The 22025-nt window shown below is 33.7% G+C and overlaps 1 protein-coding gene across 5 annotated transcripts in view; it reads right to left on the bottom strand.

Annotated features, from left to right (window-relative positions):
* Nucleotides 1-22025, bottom strand: part of GRIK2 (glutamate ionotropic receptor kainate type subunit 2) — a 357572-nt gene that overhangs the window by 11599 nt on the left and 323948 nt on the right. For 4 of the 5 annotated variants that reach the window (XM_064412796.1, XM_064412799.1, XM_064412797.1 and 1 more), the window contains one exon: nt 7944-8194. In XM_064412796.1, the coding sequence (XP_064268866.1) occupies nt 7944-8194 (251 nt within the window). Of the gene's footprint in view, nt 1-4; nt 7737-7943; nt 8195-22025 lie in introns of those variants that run through there. The other variant, XM_064412798.1, reaches the window with a different exon arrangement.

Genomic DNA, 22025 nt, shown 5'->3' with positions numbered 1-22025 from the left:
AGGAGATAATGAAATAATTTGGGCTGTGGTGTCATCGACACGCAGATGATACACAGTCCTACTCCATTGTCAGACCAGGACCGTGCAGTCATTTTGAGCTTCCAGTGCCTGGCTGAAATAGGGGAGTGATGGCAATTTAGTCCCAGGGAGACACGTGCTGTGGTGGACAGGCAAAGGCAAGCACTCAGAAGATATCTTCTATCTCATTTTTCAGCTCAACCTCTTCGGGAAAAGGCTGACAGTCCCACATTTCTCTAGATTAGGGTCTGTGTTTTCAAACTCAGAGTGGCAATAAGTGCTATATGACACTAATTTGTCATTAGTGTTTCAGTCAGAGGCAATAATTTCCACTCATGTAAACCTTGTGACACCAGTCCAGATCTTCTTCCAGAACATGGTACTGCTGTCTCGTGTCCCTGGACAATGGCTACACAAGACTAGCAGGTGTTTAATAAGGACTGAGATCAATTAATAGTACTTCAGCCATGTAGCTGTCACTGAGAAAATAAATAGCAGAATAGATGGCATTGCCTAACTGGTTTAGAACAATAACCATTGCAATGTTAATGGGTGTGTATTTTGCAATCACATCTGTGCAGATATTTCTCTGCCTTTCAGCAGAGGTGATCCTGGTTGCACTGAGTCAGTCCCCAGAGATCTGGCATTCTCAGCCACAGGATGTGAAGAGTCATTCACCTGCTGAATCATCTTTGATCCATCATCATCCTTGTCAAAGGAATGTCAGGCTTGTTGATCACCAAGCATGGTGAAAGGAAGTGGTGATGATATGTAATTAATGCTGTGTGATACCAATCTATCTGGATTAAAATGCTTTGTATAACATGATTTGAAAATAAATAGTTAATTTTACAGAGATGTTTTAGAAAATAAATATAACCTTTCTTACCTGAATTCTAAACAGCCTTTTTTTTTAAGTTTGCTCAGATTAAGTCCTCTGTACTTTATTCACTGTAAAAATCTAGTTTTATAGTCCAGTGTGATAGTATGAATTCAGTGAGAAATTTGACATGGCCTCAAATCATATTGAACAGAGAGAGACTGTTAGTATTAACTTAATGTCAAGGTTTTCTACTGTTATGGAAACACTGTTACAGCCATGTGGCAGTACATAATATCAAAATTTTAGCACCCATTTCTCTGCAATTATATGGTTTCATCTGACAGTCAAGGATATTTTCTCAATATAAAAGGTAGTAAGAAATGCTTGTTATTTTGCTGACCATACAAAAATCAAAGTAAATAAATAAGCTGAACTAAACTGTATTTGCACTACATTTAATTAAAGCATAGCTGATCAATTAAAAATCAAAAGTTTAATGTATAATATTAAAATATTATATGCTAAAGTAATATTTAGAGGAAGACAATGAAAAATTATTAGAAAGACACGAATGCTTTATGATCTGACATTTTTTCCACTGGAATGCAAAAATGCTTTTAGAGGAGAAAATAATCATCTAATGTGTTTCTTCTTTCTACTGCTGAGTGAAAGTGAACCATATTTGCTATGAAGGAAGCAACACTTCCATAACATATCTATAATTTAATTCTGATCTTTGACTGAAGGAATATGGAACTTGTGCACTTGTGTACTTATGTATTGGTCAACTTTACATACACTCCTATATTTTCAGTTGTTTTTTGAAAGACATAATTAAGACATTAAAAATAACTCAGAAAAAAGGTCCATTACCGAAAAGATACTGGTTGAGATGCAATCAAAACTCAAAAATAGAGTTATTGGTTTTAGCATTTTATTGTTTGCAAATTACTTTAAAATGCCACAGTTGGTAACTTGCTTTTTTCCTTTTTTTTTTCTTCTGTTAAGATGTTTGAGGGTGTGGATTGGATTTTGGTTTTGGGCAGAGTTTGTTTTGATTTGTTGGGTTTTGAAACCCCTTAGAAAATATTCTCTAATCTATAGTTACATGTTTTCCAAGAGGGTATTTAATTAAAATTAATACTTGAAATTCACGTAATCTCTCCACTTACAAATTAACCATACAAGTTTGTACATACTCATACAGTGCTCAGGGGACTACAGGATGATAAAAGTTCCTAATTTTCCAATGGCATATCTGTAGAATGCAGTGTGCTAATGCTGGAAAAACATTTTCTTCCATGACCTGTCCCAACTGCTGCTTTTTGCAGACAAAATTACAATTTCTGAGGTTACTCCATTAAAAAATGTGACACAAAAATACAGAACTACATTACTGACTGTAGTTCATATAACAGCTACTTGGGATACAACTCTCAATACTTTTACTTCAATTTACCAAGAATGTCCACATTCTTTTGTTTCTTGTAGCTTGAGGAACAGGCTTTTCAACTTTAAAATCTTTTGAACTTCTCTCCCCCTGGAAAAAAATCACTAGGCTGAGATTTACTTTGGTACTGTTCCAAAACTATTATAAATTACTGTCCCAAATTCAAAGGCTTTTGATATGAAACTATTAGGAATGTTTTTGAACTCCAGCAAAACTGGCAAAACTGCATTTTTTTTTAAAGCAAAGAAAATTAATTTAGTGAGAACTAATTTAGTAAAATTTTAAAAAAATAACCCAGATCACCACACCATAAAATATTATGGTAAAATAAGAAGGATTCTAAAACCTTTTCATTTTTTTAATATAAAATAACTGAAATTTGATTTTGCACTGTTGGTGAGATAATTTAAACAAATATTAAAATACTGACTTTCTATACATCCTGCTGACAAAGAAGCATCACAATATTTCAGTAATTATTCAATTCTTCCTGTAAGTCCTTTTCTTATAGAAAAAGCTATATATTTGCACTTGGCTGAAATGAATTCTAAAGCAGCATTGTAAGACATAATGAATGAAACTTATCCTAGTACAAACAGCTTATAAAGGGACTTTGGAAAATTAACTCTTGTTAGCATTTACACTGACTCCATGTAAACAAACTGAGAACCAGAAGTTTTTGAGAGAAGCAAAATCAGGATGATGAGTAACTGCATATGGGCACAGTGCAGCAGCTGTTTCAACCTATCAGCTCTTGGCCCCTCCGTGCCTCTTGAGAAGGGTGTGGGACAACTACATCAATAAAACCAGGTTTGCAGATAACTTCTCCAGCCAATGTCACCCTCTCCAAAGAAACCCGGACCAGGATAGGCACAAGGACAACAATTTACAACAAGCAATGGTCTATATATCCATGGCACTGCCTTCATCAATATTGTGAATTTCATCCTAATGTTTTCAGCCATGCACATGTAGTTTGTATCACACAGCTGACTCTTACAGTAGTATCTACTCACTGTGTAAGGGTGGTATGAAAATAGAAATAATGTCAGAGGATAATTTAAAAAAAAACCTTAACACACAAAATCAAAGGAAAGGTCAATAAATTCTCAAACTGAGAATCATCAATGCTAAATATTAGTGGTCTTCACAAGGTCAATGTTTTCCCTGGTATTTCCAATAATAATATGAGCTACACAAAACTAAATATGTGAAATGGACATAAACCCATAATGCATTGATGCACATCAATTAAAAAAAAAAAAAAGAGGAAAGACACAGTAATTGTTTTAAATGGCTTCTGTTTCTAACCTTGCTTACTCACTGCCCTCTGAGTGCCTGTTAAAATAAGGGAGCAGGTCATTCAGCAGCAAAAGCAATTATAAAATGCAAATGACGGAGCATTTATTGTCAAGATTGGCTAGATAAAAAAGGTCTGATAATAACATGTTTCCAAGTAGATGACATAATTAGATGTTTGTATCATAAACAATGGGAAATAATCCAAGCCTTTAGCATTTTCAGAAAGGCTGCAATTAAACAACAGGTAAGCATTGCAACGTAAATTTTATTTAAAAGTGACAATTAAATTTCCCTCTCAGAAATTAGAAGGCACCATCTTGTGGTTGCTCTGCAGGAATGCAGTCAGGTCAACCTCTGACCTACCATCTCCTCCTACCCTTTCCCATGGCACTAACTGGAATATCAACAGTCTGCCATAGACAAGAATATGTGCCCTGCCATTCCCAGCACTTTCTCTGAAGGAAACAGGGAGACTATGTATTAGGCAAAACTAGAAGAGTTATCCAGTCCAAAACACACACCAGGTTATGGCATTACTAAAACATATGTGTGAGGTAGAAAATTCAGAATTATTAGAAATCACAGCAAAACCACTTTTAATTTCTAGTAAGATCAAATTGTACCATAACCTAAAGATTCTGCAGTTCATTAAAGCTGCATCAATTTTTGAGCCAGTTATGATCAGAAATTCTTGTTCCTGCTATCCATACATTATAAAAACATGTTTTGAGCATTTTGCAGAAAGCGTTTTAAGTTATTGTATTCAATTCATTTCAGGCAAGAGTCATCCAGATTAATTTGTGCCATCTCCAAAGACATAGTTAGTCTCATATACAGGTCAAGCTCAGCATTCAGAATTTCTTGTTCTTGGAATCTGCAGTTGTAAGTAAAACAGTTCTGTATCTAACACATGTATATTCCTAGCTACTGATCTCTGCTTTGGGCACAGTTCTTCCAAGAGCTCAGTCATTGTGTCTTGTGAGATAAATTATCCACACTGATGTTTCTCAACTCAATTGTGCAGCTGAGCAGTGAATTATTTAACATGGAATGTTCAACAGTTTTTGTCTTCCTTGTAAATGTATGTGAAATTTAAACAAGTATTAATGTACTTATTGTATTTATTGCTTTTATAATAAATTATAAATAACTGTTTCAGAGACATTAATTTAATTGATGTTTATGCTGTGATTTGATTGTGTAACTCCAGATATACTTTGTTGACATTACTGTTTCAGTACATGTTGAGACTGAATCTATATTTTTAATATAGGAAGTGTATGACCTCATCTCCTAACAATAGTTAAGGTATGAGTCTTGATTCACATTGTTTGAAGTACACAACCATTCAAAATTAATAAAATTTGCAACTGCTATTTTTACACAAGCATACCTAGTTCCATCCTGCTGAAGGCTCAATGAGTTTTGAATGGCTAGAAATGATAGCAGAATTTAATCCACATATAGCTGTGTTCACATTCATAATGACTGGATTTTCTGGAAAATAGTTAGCAATTTAGGATACGTATTTTTCAAGCAAGCTAGCTTTAAGTGCCAGTGACTGGCAGTCTAACTGTGATAACATCCAGGCTTATCTTTGCTTTTGATAGGTGTCAATAAGAGTGGAATTTCCCTCTGTCTGGAAAGTGTTGTGGTGGCATAAAATAATCTGTTTCACAGAAAGTCTCAGGAGTGTCGTACATTTCCTTCTGACTTTTAAACACGTCAGGGGCATAGATGTTTTGAGCCATCTTTTCTTACAAGATGCAACATTTTTTATTTTAGTGAATAACACCATTTTATCTGCTGTTTTTCTGAGCTTGATTCCTTTCAAAATTTCACTTCTCCAAATAGATCACACAAGACAATATCTCTGTATATGTGTAAGCTCCAAGAGCAGGGTGCCATAAAAAATTATAAATCCCCATATCTATATTATACAATTTCAATCTGCATTGCCTCCCTGCTGGAAGTATAAATGAATATTTGATACACATTAAAAAAGCAAACACGCATGTCCACTTATATCTCAGGATACTCCATATACTCAGCAGCTGAAGTTATCTGATTAATTTTTTTTCCTTGGCTTTTAATATGACTTTTGATCTTCCCTATTTCCAAATACTGACAAACACTATGCCAGAATGATACTCTGATTCCTAAGGGATAAAACCACCAAAAACTGGTGCCTCTTCTGTCCCCACAGGATATCTAGAGCAGCACTATTTGCACTGTTTACTCATCTCAGCAGGACTTGTACAGATTGGTGAGAAATGACAGGATTCCTCGTCTCACCCTAGGCTGCTGTTGCTCCCTCTTCTAGGCAAAGGGGATCTGCTAGACCGGGAGAGGTTGAAAGAAAATGTTTTCTGAAAGTCTTCGGGTGCTGCAAGAAGGGTGGGTGAGGGGATGCTGGGGTAGGCCATGTGTAGGGATGCAAGCATCATCTTCCTCTTAAGTTCATTCCATAAATAAAACTGCAGTGAAATTTCAGTGGTCTGCTGATATCAGGGTATGTGGGAGCAGCAGGGAGGAGATGGAAGGTAAGTGCTTGGAGGCAAGGAGGAGAGAAAGGAGAGAAACCTGACCCAACTCAACTCAGCTGCTTCAAATTTATTCCTAACTTTTAAAAGTATCTAAATACTTGATGATGAAACATTTCTGATACAAATGCTTTTGAAATGTCACATTCCTCCAGTGATTGCTATCTCTATCCAACACTAATGAACAAACAACTGAAAAAAACCAAACACAAAGGAAAAATTTAAAAAAAAAAATAAAACCCAAACTGCACAAAAATAAACAATGTCTTCTCCCCCCAGCCCCCCACACAAAGCTAAAGGACTTAAAGGAAACAAATCCTTAATTAGAAAATTTCTGTTTCCTTCCCCTCACAACTTCCAACATGCTGCTATTGTCACATAAGTATCTATAGCCTGTAAAATACTGAACTCATGTAACAAAATTATTATCAAAGCAGTCCTATTTTTCTAATTGAGTGCGTGCTAAAAGTCCAGAAAAGCTAAACCAAATTTTACTGATGATAATATGAGATTCATATCCATTTTAGGAATGGATGAAAATTATTTATATTTACAAGGGTTTCTTAAGTAACCAGTATTATTTTTCCTTACAAATTCATTTCAGAAACATAACATTCCAATAGTATGTTAACAAAAGGAATTAGCCTGCAGTATTGTAAAGAAGAGGACCTAAAGAGTCCTTCAACAATTAAATGAATGTACCCATGTTCAAACAGTGTTTAGGACCTTGAAACCTCACACTGCCTTAGTGTGTGTTAGAAAAAAAATTCTTAACAATATATTTATAACAGGAAACTTGAGTACCAAAAAGTTGCCTCAAAAGAAGCAAAAACAAATAGTAAATTTTCTGAGTAATGATTCAAGTTACAAAAGCTCACTAGCATCATCTGGAAAAATACCAATAGAAATATGTCTTTTGGATTTACTACTGATTGTATTAAATTACATTTCTAAACATGAATTTTAAAATTGTCATAGATCACAATCTCCTCAAAAGTAAAAATCAAAAAGACGTAGCAAAATCTAACAGTTTCCTTAATGTTTAAAATTCAGATTTTGCCATAGTCAAAAAATAAACTATTTTATTTTAGGTTTAGACATGGGCACATACATATAGAAAGATTTATTTAATTATTATGCAAAAAATTATAATTTCAGCTACAAATTTTTCCAATATATTATTAGTCTTAGCACATTTACAGTATTCTGCTTGTAAAAACTGCAAGTACACAACAAGTTAACAAGAGGATTTTCAATATTGGGTCAGTTTGAAATTACAGGACATCATATCAGTAGTAAACCCACCAAAAGAAGAATCATGCTGATGTAATCTTTTCCAGATGTTACCAGGACAACTTTGCAAGTATAAACTCCTATAAAGAACATTTCTATAGAGACATTTTTAGACTTTGACTTTGAGCTACAGAGAGTTTGTCTTTTGCAAATCAGAATTATCTGTAGGAGATTAATTTGTTTCCCATTACAGTTTCAGATTTCTTCTTCATCCATAAAATTAACTGCAGTGAACTTCCAGGAGTAAAAAGCTGTCTTTTTTCAGGCTTGAATAAGAGGAGAAATAGTCACTTGTCCTGAAATCTGGCTACAATTAAACACATTGAAGAAAAATTAAAAGCTGTAAATGTAAAACTTTGGATATTTTGTTGTCATCCTTTGTTACACAAATACTTTACTATAAGAATAAACGACAAGTATGCATCACCTACATTTCACTAAACATCAAAAAATGCTTAAAGTATTATATAAATATATCATAAATATAAAATAAACAGGTAATGACAATATTTACCTTTTCCAACTGGGCATTTTTTTTTGATTTATACAAAAACTCCCCAACTGCCACAAAGACAGAAAGCACCAATCCTGCTGCCAGCACGATGAAGATTCCTCCAATATTCTGAACTCCCAAAGCACTGGCCTCTTTGCTTTCCTCTTCTGGGCAACCATTGCCTCTCCACCATTTCTCTTTCATCATGTGGAGCTTGCCTTCTTCCTGCAGCTGAAGAATTGCTATAGTGATCTTATCTCTATATGGAGAACCTGAAGAGAATACAGAGGAGAAATATAGCATGGAATTTATTACATGAAATGTTAGGTATTCCAAATAAGAATAAATAATAGCTCATGAAAAACTATATCTTTCACAGCCATAATAGTCAAAAAGCCATTTGTTTCTTGACACAATCACACTGGTCACATAAATACAAACCTGTTTGCTCACACAATTATATATCCAGAAAACTTGATGCAGCTGGAGTTGTCAGTAAGCCAGGCCACTTGATGCAACAATTCCTATCACATTTAGTCCCATGGTCTCAAAATTCTTCATGCCCAAATATTATACTCAGTCGAAGAGTTTTCTTCTTTCATTTTTTAAAATGTTTCCCCAATAAGTTTTTAAATGAGCTTCATTAGATTTAGTCTAATATACATAAATCTACAGGCTGTTGCTTCATAGCTTGCTACAATAAAGCTAATAAAAGTTCTGATATTTAATTAACACTTCTTCCTTCCACTTTATTAAACAAGGGAGAAACAATTTATGCTTCAGGACCAACCCACAAAAGTCCTTATTTGATAGATTTTCAGGCACTTAAAACCCCTTTCAGCAAGCACTTATATATTAACAGTACCAGGTATCAAGAAATTCAGAAGGATAAGATTCAGTGTATTTGGATAACAAGCATGTAAATTCTCATATTTTGATATATTTCTTTATCATAATTCATTATTTTAAAATGACATTATTATTTTGTAGCTTTTGAACATTTCAATATTTCAAAGGCTGGTGTCATATCTTTGTATGTAATCTTTTTTTTCTTTACATTGTGCATAAGGGCTTGTCAATGGGTATTTTTAAATGTACATTGATAATTGAATAATGGCAATGAAGAAAGCTCTTATTTTCTGAATGTTAGAGATTAAATCATGTCAGTTAGAAGTGCCTTCTCTGTTAAGACTTGTGCAATGTTTAAGTAGAGAACAAAGCCATAATTTTTCTTGTCCTTTGAAAAGAGGAACAAAAGACTCTTCATCAAAGTGGTTAAGAAATCTCAGGAAAGGAAGAAAAAGAATAGATGAAAAGGTATGGCATCCCCTCTTTTGGTTGATATAAATGCAATTCTATAATGCATCCCTCCTCTTTTTCTCTCTATCATAATAATGCTACTTACTGGCTATAGATTTTAGGGTTTCTTTCAGCTGAGTAATAAAATACATTTTCATTAACTTTTTACCTTTGGAAAAAATCCCCTGTATCTGCTAGAGAGATGCTGCCTGTTTAACTATTTAATGCACTGTGATCAGCTGTGAGGAGCTGAAGAGATGCATGGATAAGATGTTTTATAGTCTTAAAACTTTGGAACACATGTATATATTTTATTATTATTTCTTTTAACTTAGTCTGTATTTCTTGAAATTCTTTTTACATATTTAGAACTTATCCTGAGAAGAAAACTTATAATAAAGAGCTGCTATTCCAGTATAGAACATAGAAAGAACTGCTAATTACAAAATACAGAAGCACCTTTTCCTTCATTCATGAATATAAAGTGAGAAGAGACATCCTCAAAGTATTTAAATTGCAAGGACTTGTGCATTTATCATCTATGCTTAGAAAAGGATGATGTTTTGTGCTAGGAGGTAAACTGTGTTTGCACTGACTATACAGGAAGCATAAAGAAAGGAAAGCAAACTATTTTCTACTCTCTTGTGTATTCGGGGGCCTAAGTCAGACCATTTCAGACCATCCTGATTATGCTGGAATTCTGCAAAACCCCATACTTGACATGTTGCTTCAGTCAGATAGAAGAAGGAAGTGATTAGTCCACAAGAGCCTGGGGAAATATAAGTGCATTCTGTAATCTTTTGGGAATATTTTCAACATTACACTGCATATAAATATTTAACAACAACAACAACTTAAATAACATTAGATTCAGAGAAATAATCTTGGACTCAGTTTAAGCTGTCTTCTGATCTGACAGGCTGCTTTCTAATTAAACTGATTTGCATTTTGTTTCTACAGTCTCTGTTGATCTAAATATAGTGAGCACCATCTATTCTTCATGTATTATTTATATTTTCTGGGGATCAGATTTTTACACTTACAATTCTAGTCTATTTGAAGCAGTTAAAAAATTAATTAACTGAAGAATTCATAGACAGAAGCAATAAAGCATGGCCTAATACAGGCTACAATTGCTTAAGTTTATGAAGGTTGCATTACAAACACACAGCTAATAGTGTTTAAGTTCAATAGTATTTGTATTACTGTTGGTGGTTTGCAAAATTTTGCACAAATAATTCTGGAATGGATTACAGGGCCTTTCTAATGCAATGTTTATATTTGTTATACCTTATACTGTTTAAGAAGTGATCCTGTCACAAGTAAGGATCGATGTGGGATGACAAGTATTATATATTGCTGCTGTTAAATCAATCATTTAAAAATTTATACCCATGTAAAAGCTAGCATTGAATACTGTAGTTCTATTCCAATTCTGAAGGACTTAGAATGTTCTAAATTCATAGGTTTTCATTTTGCAACAAATATTGAGTACACCTAATAATCTGATACTTTGAGAAAAGGAATTTTTAATTCTGTTTATACTGACTCAAGTAGACAATTCTGACAATTCTGTTTATACTGACTTAAGAGAACAAAGGAAGCATATGAACAATATTCTTTCCTCTGACTAGATTTTCTCCTAGCTTTTTTTTTCTTACAAACAGGACTGCAAGTCCCAGCAATGGAAAATCCACCCAGGAACACCTGAAGTGGCTAAAAGTATCACAGACACTGTGAATGACAAAGGTAGCATAAAAAGTAAGAAGCAATAAATAGAGAATGTGATCAAGGCACCCAGATTACACTCTGGATGTAACAGCTGTTTTCCCTGCAGAACTGAAAAATGTTAGCAAGTAAATGCAAAAGATTTCTGACATTTTCAGGTAATTTTCTCTATCATTGTCATCACATGACTGACAGATGACTCAAGCCCTACAATGAGGTGTTGTAAGAAGCCCCTGTCCTCTTTTTACATTTTTAAATCTAAAGTGTTTGATATAATTTTGTTTAAATCCTCATTAAAGAGAATTTAGTGTTCAAAACAAAAGCAAAAAGCCATAAAAGTGAAAAAGAAACTCTAACACTCACAGACAATATATATGAATTTGCAAAATACCTACCTATATATGAATTTGCAAAATTCATACCCAGTATGAATGAGAGTGAAGCAATAAAGCATAAGGAAAAAAGAAATAAAAATAAAAGAAAGAGAGAATAAAGTTCTGAAACATGAGGAAATAGAAACTTCACATCTCAGCCTTCAATACAAAGGCAAAGCACTTGGAAAAAAGCCCCAGTCTTACAAATCTGTGCATGGGGGGAAACCAGGGAGGGAACAGAGTGATTTTTAACATGTTCTTCCAAAATGAGAAGAAAAAACTGAGTGCATAGTATTCCAGGGAGTGGAGAGAAAGGCAAAAGACCAGTATGGAAATATCTGAATTTTTCTCCCCTCTTTTTTGTTGGTTTCTACCTCTTTTTTTTCTCTATCAACTGATTATTTATTACAAACTGAGACTGGAGGATCTACAGAATATAATCTATAAATTATTTGTTGATCCTATCCTAACTTCTGTTTACAGGAATGAGAAATTCTGCCAGAATAATTTTAAACCCTTCTGTTATAGATTATAGAGATGTTTCTTCCTTTCTGCACAAGTTCAACAACCTCAAGAGGGGAAGCAATAATTTCTAATTGCAGTTACCTGCTTACAAAAGTTTAAAATAAAAATGAATATTTGCATAAAACACCTTTTTCTAAAGGATCTATACAAAATTAACAGTCTCCCAGAGTTACTGCAGAATCTATACATAGATATGTTTTCTGCCCTGAAGTCTCAGTATGTAAAGATTTATGCACATAATGATATGTTTAAACATAAATTATGAACACATAAGCTTTTTATATTGAGGGTTCACTGCATACAGATTCGTATTTTGGAATTCTGCTGATCTAACTGGTCTTGAAAATGCTTCCTACTAGATTTTAACTTAGTAAAATCTCCTGCCTGGTTACTTTTAGTCTGTTTTACTCATTCTACATATGAAAGCAGTTAGAACATATTGGGACATATAGAACTGATTTTGACTTTAAGTAAATCAAAAGGAAGAGGAGCATTCTGATAACTCCTTTGATAAGAAAATTTTGAGCCAGGAAATTTTTTGCTCCATCATGCCAGGGGCATTTTACCAAAAGGAATGACTATGAATTGCCTAGTGTTTTTAAATATGCCCACAGGACATACTTCTATGTTACTTTTGATTTTCTAGATAGGAAAAATACAGTCTGAATACACAGCGACCGATACCATCTTTTATTTCTGGTTGTTTTTTTTTTTTTTTTTCTTTTGCTATTAATAATCCCAAGACAGTTCTATTTATCTGGCAACATTATTTCATATTCTGTGTACTTGGCCTAAGCAAAAGACAAAGATTGTTAGGAATACACTATCATATTCAAAACCTAGGTACAAAATTGAGATAATTTAGAACTTCTTTCAGTAGTAGAATATTTATTGGAAGGAGAAAGCCACATATAACAGGAAAGATATCTGGGTTTGAGGCTGTATGTGACTAGTACGCAATGAAAAAAACAACCAGTTCAAGTTCTAGTTTTACCAGTTGAAAGGAAAAATCACTAAACTCAGAATGGGAGCATTCTGTCTTACTTGTTTTGAGTTTGTTTTTCAGCATGAACCCATTCCTATTGTGATTATGCGACCTTGATCCATCTATCCTAAAGGTAGTTTGTGTGTAAATGCAATATACTGCAATCACAATCTCACTTCAGTGTAAGCATGCCTGAAATTTCCATAACAATGCTGATTAACATCATTTATACTAGTGGGAATGGGTGAATAATTTAAGTTTTAGCATAACAACATCTCTCTTATCCAGTCACTTAGCTCTGTCAAGAACCACAATCTAAATGTTCTGCCACCAAACTGCTTGCATGCTTAGTGATATCATGCTTGAAAGTTGTGAGGTTTGCATTGTTCTATTATCCCTGCCCATTTGTGACTATGCCAAAGGTTTCCTTTTACTTTTACAAGACAAAATTCAGCTCAGTCCTTTGGAAGAGACATTCCTTCCTAGGAGATAGCTGTCACACACTCTGTGGAGTTCAGTTTCTCACAAGTGTCATGCATACTGCAGGCATGGGCATGACAGAAACAGCATGGAAGGTTTACACCTAACTGTGGAGTAGATGTTCAGATTATGAGGAACCATGGAAAACTATTTCCTACAGCCTCATACATCACAGGGACTGAAAAACCTTCCAGGAATCTAGAGTATAGTCAGCACTTAGTAATAAAGACTGACAGTCACAGTTATTACATGCTGTAGGAAAGTATGAGGTGCGGGCTATAGGAGTAGCACTTATTTTATCACCACAGAAATGTTTTGGTTTTAAAAGTTACAGTCACCTGAGTTCCCTAACCCTCTCTACCTTCTCTAAGCAGGATGGGGAGGAGGCAACAGAAAGAAGGGTCAATCTGTAGGTTCTAAAAACTCCAAGAAATATATGAAGAAAGAAAAGGAATCCTATCAGTTCCCATTCCCTGGCTCTATTTTCAAAATCAACTTTTCAATGAAAGAAAATAATTGTTTGTAGGTTTTTATTTTTAACCCAGACATTTTCTGTTACATTAGGATTATAATATTTTAATAGTAGACATGGAGTAAACAGAAAATATTCATTAAGTTGCAGTTATTATAATGGAATATCCTCAGCAGATGTTTACTGTCTAACTAGATGTTTGGTAGTCTAAACTACCCCATATCTAAATTAAAACTACAAACATTCAAAACAAAATCCAAACCAAACTTGCTTACTATATCTTTACATACATACATACATATATATATATAATCAAGACACTTTCTCAGTTGATGTGTTATCTAATTGTTTTCACTTCTTCCCACTCATAACTATTCCCAGGTGAGGCCACTTTCTGGTCATTTCTTTATGGAACCATTGTTTTAAAGTTCCTGTAGGTATATAAAGCTGAAATGTAACCAAGATGGATGATGTAGCTGAGATTTATTACATATTAATTTCCCAGACATAAATATGCAAAATAATTGATATCAAATTTAGATGAATATTTGAGAGTTGGAAGTACAGTAGCCATTAAGTAATTCTCATGATCATAGGTACTTATTGTTTTAGGACAGGGAAAAGAACACACTTAAAAACATTAATTTGCAACTAGATTAAAACATATCTATCCTCCACAGTGAGTACATTATAAAACAAAACAAGATAATGGTTGCCTATAATGAATAATTTAAATAAGACAAGAAAATAACAGCTTTAATACTAAATACACAGTTTCTTTTTGTAGTACCAAGATAACCTGAACAAAATGAAGATGCTTATGGATTTTTTTACTGTTTTAAATATCAGATAATTATTAAATTATTTTATTAGACTTTCAGTTATATCTTTTTTTTGACACAGGTTAGTTTTTTTTCAGTCACTCCTCAAGCTATCATAAATTGCTCTAAAGTGCATCTCTTAGATTAAACAAATGAGTGACAGTAACATTTTTCCTAGACTCTTCATGCTTTTTAACATCACAAAAAATTTGAAAATGTCATTATCATAATACACTATTATCTCTCTACCCCTGTTGAATTGCACAGCTGCAGAATGGGAAGATATCTTTGTTGAAACCTCTAGTGAGAAAATCAATGATATTATTTTTTGCCACAGATAATAGTATTTGATATCTGTACAGTGTTTTCTTTTTTCAATTCACCTTGAAAATCTGTGACACTCACATATGAATGGTTTGCAAATATATCCTCTTTTGAAAGAAATATTTGTCTTACACTATCCAACAATAAACAGATGAATTAACAAAATGAAATTCTACAAGTGTTTCTGGAATATGTGAAGATTTTGGTTAGGCAGATAAGAGTATGTTGAAAGACAAGTGTAAGGTCATAATAAAAGTGTCCCACCTGAAAACTCATTTCATACATTTGCAGAACACCCCCATCCTTTGGCAAGCTATAAGAGAAATTCTGTAAACAATTAATATCTTGCTATTAACTGTTTCATCATGGGTATGAACTGAGGTGTGAAGTGAACTTGCGTGCATCTAACATGGTTTGCGTGCAAACCATGGAAACACCATGTGGTGGGATGTTATATACCAATTTTTTTAAATTAACGGCAATGTATCAGGCCAGAGAAATTTTAAATTTGTAGATGAGTCTTTGTCAACCCAATCCATAGACTCATGGAATCATAGAATCATTAGTTTTGGGAAAGATCTCCGAGATCATCAAGTCCAGCGTTTGACCAAACACCACCTTGTCAACTAAAACATGGCATAAAGTACAACATCCTGTTGTTCTGTGAACACTTGCAGGGATTGTGATTCCACAACTTCCCTGGACACCCCATTCCAGTACTTGCCACTACTTTCAGCAAAGAAATTCTTCCTCGTGTCCAACCTGAACCTCTCTTGGAGAAGCTTGAGGCCATTTCCCCTTGTCCTGTTAGTTGCCTGGGAGAAAAGGCTGACCTTCTTGACGGTCTCCCCTAAGCCTCATTTTCTCCAGGCTAAACAACCCCAACTGCCTCAGTTGCTTCTCGTATTACTTACTCCTAGACCATTTACCTAATATATGTGAATACCATACATTATGGTCCTAGTCACAATAACATCAACATGAAGTTTGAATAATGTCTTTGCTTTGGTTATATCTGTTTGGTAAGTTCCTACTAGAAGCCCCTTCTCTAAGGCAGAGTCAGCTCACAAACACTACAGGATGTTAAGTGTTTTGGCAATTCCTTGTTGATACAAAGCTCAGTCTCAGCATGCCTCCCAGAAGGTGATTCAATATGCTCGTAATCCTGAGGCAACTATAAAAAACATTTACACATTCTTACATTTCAGAAATGATAAATTAACTGCTCAGGCAGTTGAAATTAGTTTCAATACATGGATTGACCTGCATAAAAATAAATAATTTGCATATTTTTTTTCACTATGTTCAACTAATGAAGACAAATGTATTAATTTGTTTTAGTTATAAGAGAACTGAAGCTCAGCACTTTTATACATGTATAAGTGATGAATATTACAGTTCATATTGTATGAAGGATTACAGACTAAGTGCAGGAAAGCATAGGAAAAAGGCATTCTGTCTTGGTACATGGTTTCCTATTTATTTCTACAGAGACGGATTTGTTTATAAGTCTCATCTCCAAGGACCAGTAAAAAATTCTCATATTATGTAATATATGTGCTCTGATGGTAACAAGTAGCTTCAAAAGATCTAGGGTGTCTTAACCATGAAAATAAATTATTGCTTAGAATTATTATTATTATTATTATTATTATTATTATTATTATTATTATTATTACTACTACTACTACTTTTGATCTTGGAAACTATAGGCAGTGGGAAGATGTTTGCATGTCATGTATTTGTATTCAAAGTGATTTTTTTATTAACTAAGGGTATATGTATACATAAGAAAATATGCACAGTTTTTAAGTAGATTTCTGGACTATGAGATGGAAACTTTTTTCCAGGAGCAGTACTTTACAACAACTAACAAAGGTGTCTCAGATATCTTGTGTCCCACACAGTATCAGAAGGAAATAGCTACAGATTCTGAAATCACAACAATGATTAAATCAACAGCCAATGTTGACTGGATTTCGTACTTTACAGAAAAAATCTGGGAATACGTTAGTAAAAATGAAAATTTTAAACTTCCAAACTGTTCACTATTTTCAGATATGCAGAATTTTGTTTCAGTTACATCAACCAAGTGTATTTTTAACAATTTCGGGGACTAAATTGATACATAATTTACCTGTTATTCCTTTCAGTTTTGAAACTGCTTTTTGAAAGGTTTCTGTATCATTCATATCTGTGGCTTTGCTGGTTTTACATAAATATATTTGATCATAGATGTGTAAAAATAATAGACCTTCTGTTTACCCACCAGTGTCAGACACAACAGAGTTACTGGAAGAGTAGAAGCAAATCTCACTAACTCTGTCTCTGTGGAGCCTGTTTTTCTTTTATTTTTTCAAACAAGGCAGCATAGAATTCTGATTTTAGAAAATTGTTTAATGTTTAAGAAAAGTAAAAAAAAAATATTTAAGGGAAAAAAATCCTGCCTGTGTCTTCTGGAAAAAAAAAAAATCTAAAATTAATTTCTGCATTGATCACTGACTGTCAAATGTATGCATTAGTGGAAATAAACGTGCCAATAACGTTCAGTGCCAGTCATTGTGCTCACTAGCATTGTTTTCTAGTCTTGCTTGAGTCTTAAGGAAAGTTTTCAAAACAGCTCTTCAAAATTAAGTTTGGTGGAGGTGTGAAAAGAGAATTATGTCAGGATATGGAAAGCAGCCTTAGCTACAGTTAGGACTTAACTTCAAAGAGTAAGGAATATTTATAAACTCCAAACAGTTACTTTTGAAAGAGTCCATGGGATCCTTTTTTTTTCTTCTAATGTTTTTATTATTACCCAGTATTTCTTGTGGCTCTCTTACTTCCATAATGTTCTTTGATTCTTAGCCTAGACCTCCAGGAGAAAAAAAAAAAAAGATAAAAAAAGAAGCACCAATGTGAAGGGCATGATACTCAAGTTCTGCAAACTTTGAGATAGAATGAATGCCAAGTATTGAGAAAATAACAATTTTAAACATATGGAAAAGTCACTTAGACAGCTCTCTTCTTCACTGTATCCACTCACATCAGTTAAATTACAACTGTTTTGTTTCTGCTACTGAGAGATACATTAGACCTTTTTGAAACTACAGGAAAGCAGGGAAGTCTCTCAGGATGTCTTCAGACTTGACCTCACAGCTGCCTGTGGAGAAATCCCATTTTCTCTTCCACATCCCTGTTTGCCTACTATCACTGTTTCCTTCATACTATGAAAACTTCTGGCCTCATTAGCAGCTGTGTAGACAAATATGAAGCAAAATAATTTCATGAAAAAAAAGATGAGCATTATTCTGCTGGCTTAGTTCACAAAAGCAGCACAAATAGCTGTCAGTTTTTACAAAGTGCAGCAGCCCTATGGCAGTTTGACATGACAGTGAAACTTCAGTCTTACTTTTGTATTCACATATATTAGAGATAGAAATGTTATGCCTGGGGAGATTTGTTTTGTTTGGTTGGTTGGCTGGCTTTAGGTTTTCTTGTTAGTTTATTTTTTTTAATTTAATAAATAATGTGGTTCACAAAATCAATCTTTAAATCCTTCCTATCCCTGTTGTTTCTAATTTTAATTTCTATTAAAATTAGAGGAACAGGCTGAAAATGTGCAGGAATGTTTGTGCAAATGTGCTGGAACAGAGAAAAGCACCACAGAATGGAAGCAGTAGGCATGTAAAAGTCTCTTGTCAAACACTTCTCTAGGTAAAAAAGTCTTTCCTTCAAATCTGTCCTCAAAAAGCAGTTGGAAAAGCAACAAAGAACTTCATCCTCTTACCAAGAAGAAAACACTTTGTCAGAACTGAACATTGTAAGAATTGAAGTAAAGTAATTGGTCTGATTACCTACATTAAATCATACTGGGAATACTAAAGTAAGTTGAAAGCACTTAGTGATTAAAACCTAACACTCCAACCCAATCTTTTTGGTGTATCTAGTAACCTTCTCTAAGTGTAAAAGCAAAGAGAAAGAAAATAAGTGGAAAAAAAAGGACATGGGAAAAAAGGGAAAGAAAAAAAAGAAAAATAAATGAACGGTATAAAAATGGCATCAAAGGAATAAACCAGAACAGAACAAAACAGAACATTTCATTTTAAAAGGACCTACAACAATAATTTTGTCCAACTACCTGACCAATCCAGGGCTGACCAAGTAAAAGCACATCGGTAAAGGCATTGTCCAAATGTCTTTTGGACAATGATAGGCTTGGGGTAACCATCTCTCTAGAAAGTACATTCCAGTGTTTGACCCCCCTCTGGATAAAGAAATGCTTCTTAATGTCCAGTCTAAAACTCTCCTGGTGCAGCTTTAAACCATTCCCACACATCCTGTTCAAATATGCTATTCATCTGGTCTTTTAAAAGCTAGAAAAAACATAGGGGACAACATCCCACACATCTATAGGATGATGAAGTGCTAGTCATACATTTACAGGGCATTTACTCTTATTTTACCTACTTTTTATTTTGCAGGCAAGCCCCAAAAGTAAACTAATTTTTAGACATTTACAAAAAAACCCAAAAGAAAACCAAAACAAAAAAAAAACCCCAAAAACAAACAAACAAACAAACAAAAAAACCCCCCAAAAACAAACAAACCCCCACCCCAAAAAAACCCCAAAAACCCCCAACAAAAACAAAACAAAAACAAAAAACAAACAAGCAGGCTGAAAAATCAATCTGAAATAATAAATGTAGCAGGGAAGGAGGCTGGCTAAACTGTAAAGGGAGAGTTAAAACAATTCTTTTCACTTGCTGTTGCATATTTAGGAAATGAATAATTGATTTTTTTTAATACATTAAGTATTTGAAATTATAAGCATCTGTTAAAAGATCTGTCTTGAGTAATTTATATGCCCTACTGTGCCCATTTTAAAATTTTCTATATTTGGAAACATGACCTTAAAAAAAGGCAGATAGTGAAATATTTTGTAAAATACCTGCATTAAGAACATGGTCAGGTCAGCTTAAAAATTCCATATTGTAATATAAATACTTTTATTGTGAATACTTCTTATAGGTCACTCCCTAGAGACAGAACAGGTAATAAAAAACAGCTGAATCTATACATAGTTACAGGACACAACATGAGAGTTAACTATTACACATTCATTGATTAAACAATTTATTTGTTTAAATTCTCTTTGAATCCAGCAGCCTATCACTGAGGTAGGAATAATGCTACTTTATTTAATTTATTAATGTGTTAGATAAATATAAATAATTAATTAAGCCATACTCCTAGAGAAGATATCAAGTAGCAGATCATAAATTATTGTCTGAAATTCTTTTTTTTATGCAGTGGAATCTTTAATTTAAGTGAATGGAGTGTGAAATACTCTTTCTAGATTCTGTGACTGATGAAATTATATGAATTACACTATCTTCAAACAGCAGTTTAATTACATGCTACACAGCTGACTGAAATTTGAAAAAATTACAAAAGAAAGGGAACTAACCTCACTCTTGGGTCTGATTTTACAAAAATAAAATTTTTAAATGTTAAGATTGGTTACATTATGCAAAAATCCATAAAAAAAATTTCTACACATAACTGTTGTGCATATTACATTAGTTGGCCAAAGAGATTTTTTGGTATTCATATGTGAGTGGGCACAATTTTGAGAATCTCTTAGAACAATGTACTGTGAAAACTATGGCTTTTTTTGTGAGAGGTAAAAATGTCTGTAAAAAAGGACATTTTATTTGACATTTCTTTTGAATTCACAGAAAAGAAAACTTCACTGAAAAAGGTACCTGTGAATCAATAGAACATGAGAACCTTGAAGTTTTGTGTCATGTTTTGGACTTAAGTGATTGTGCTGATATCTGGGGTCTGCAGCCAATGCATTTCTGCTGGAATACTCTTGATTTTACTCATACATTTTTCTTTTTGACATGTGAGGTATAACTGGCTTGCATCATACTAGTTGCCAACTTTCTATTGTGAATTTATAAATATCCCCCATGCAGATCTATTTTATGCACTTATACAAATTAATTTTCATAACTGTATCCATGTTACTATGCAAGTAATTGTAACTTTTTGTAATGGGTATTTATGTAAGACTAATCTTTGCAATGAAATGCTGGAAATGTTGACCCCAAAACACATCACTTTACATCATTTGTGTCCTGAGAGATGTATTTTCTGCCCATGCACAGTGAAGAGTCTCTATATAGCCAGGGGAGCGAAGTTTTTAGGGGTTTTTTAAAACAATTTTTGAGTTAACAATTAGCCTTCAAAGATCTAAATGTTAAACCCTTTCCAACATTTCTCAGGGTGTCTTGGTAGTCGATCAATATGGAAGTGCCAGGGACACAAAGAGTGATATGGTCTAGAAGAGTCATAGTTTGATCTGCTTGACCACAGCTAGTGAAGAGTTACTCAAAAAACCTTGCAAAAGTTAAGAAAATCATGTAATATATTCAAAGATTCTTCTTATAATATTTTGCAAGTGAGGCATTATTGATATTAATAGCAGAATTTGATTGTATTAACTACAAAGGAATAAAGGATAAAGAAGTGGGTATTTCACCATTTTCTCATATTTTTTTTTGCCTTACAATTATCAGGTGTTTTAGGAACATCACTGCTACACCACTAAAGCCCCCTCTTAATCTAATTCTGAAATTTCCTGTAGCTCAGCAATAGAAAAACATTAGAGAAATGACTAGCTCTAATTTCTTCTGTGCACCATATCTACATACTGCTCTCCATTTCACATTTCTTAAGAGCTAGAAGAAATTTATGCAATTTCTAAGATTACTTACACACACCATTTGTCATTTTCAAAATGTCAAAGGCATTACTTTGCATATATCTCCACACACAGAGAGTTCATCTGGCATATACCGACAGGATACTCCTCATCTGCCACGTAAAGGCAGATGATCTGAAAGGTGCATGCTCAGTAGATCTATTCATGTGGAATCAGTTCCAAATATTCACTTGTCAGCCATCTATGTGCTCCAGGTTCAACACTGAAGCAAATGGCATTTCAGAAGAAAATCTGCCCAAGCCAGATGGGAAGTAGCCTGCTGTCAAACATGCTGAAGAGAAAGAGGAATTTAGAAAAGAAATAAGAACCTGAAACACCAT

Source organism: Passer domesticus, chromosome 3 (assembly GCF_036417665.1).
Source record: "Passer domesticus isolate bPasDom1 chromosome 3, bPasDom1.hap1, whole genome shotgun sequence".
NCBI classification, from domain to species: domain Eukaryota; kingdom Metazoa; phylum Chordata; class Aves; order Passeriformes; family Passeridae; genus Passer; species Passer domesticus.
This window is presented reverse-complemented; position numbering and strand designations above follow the sequence as displayed.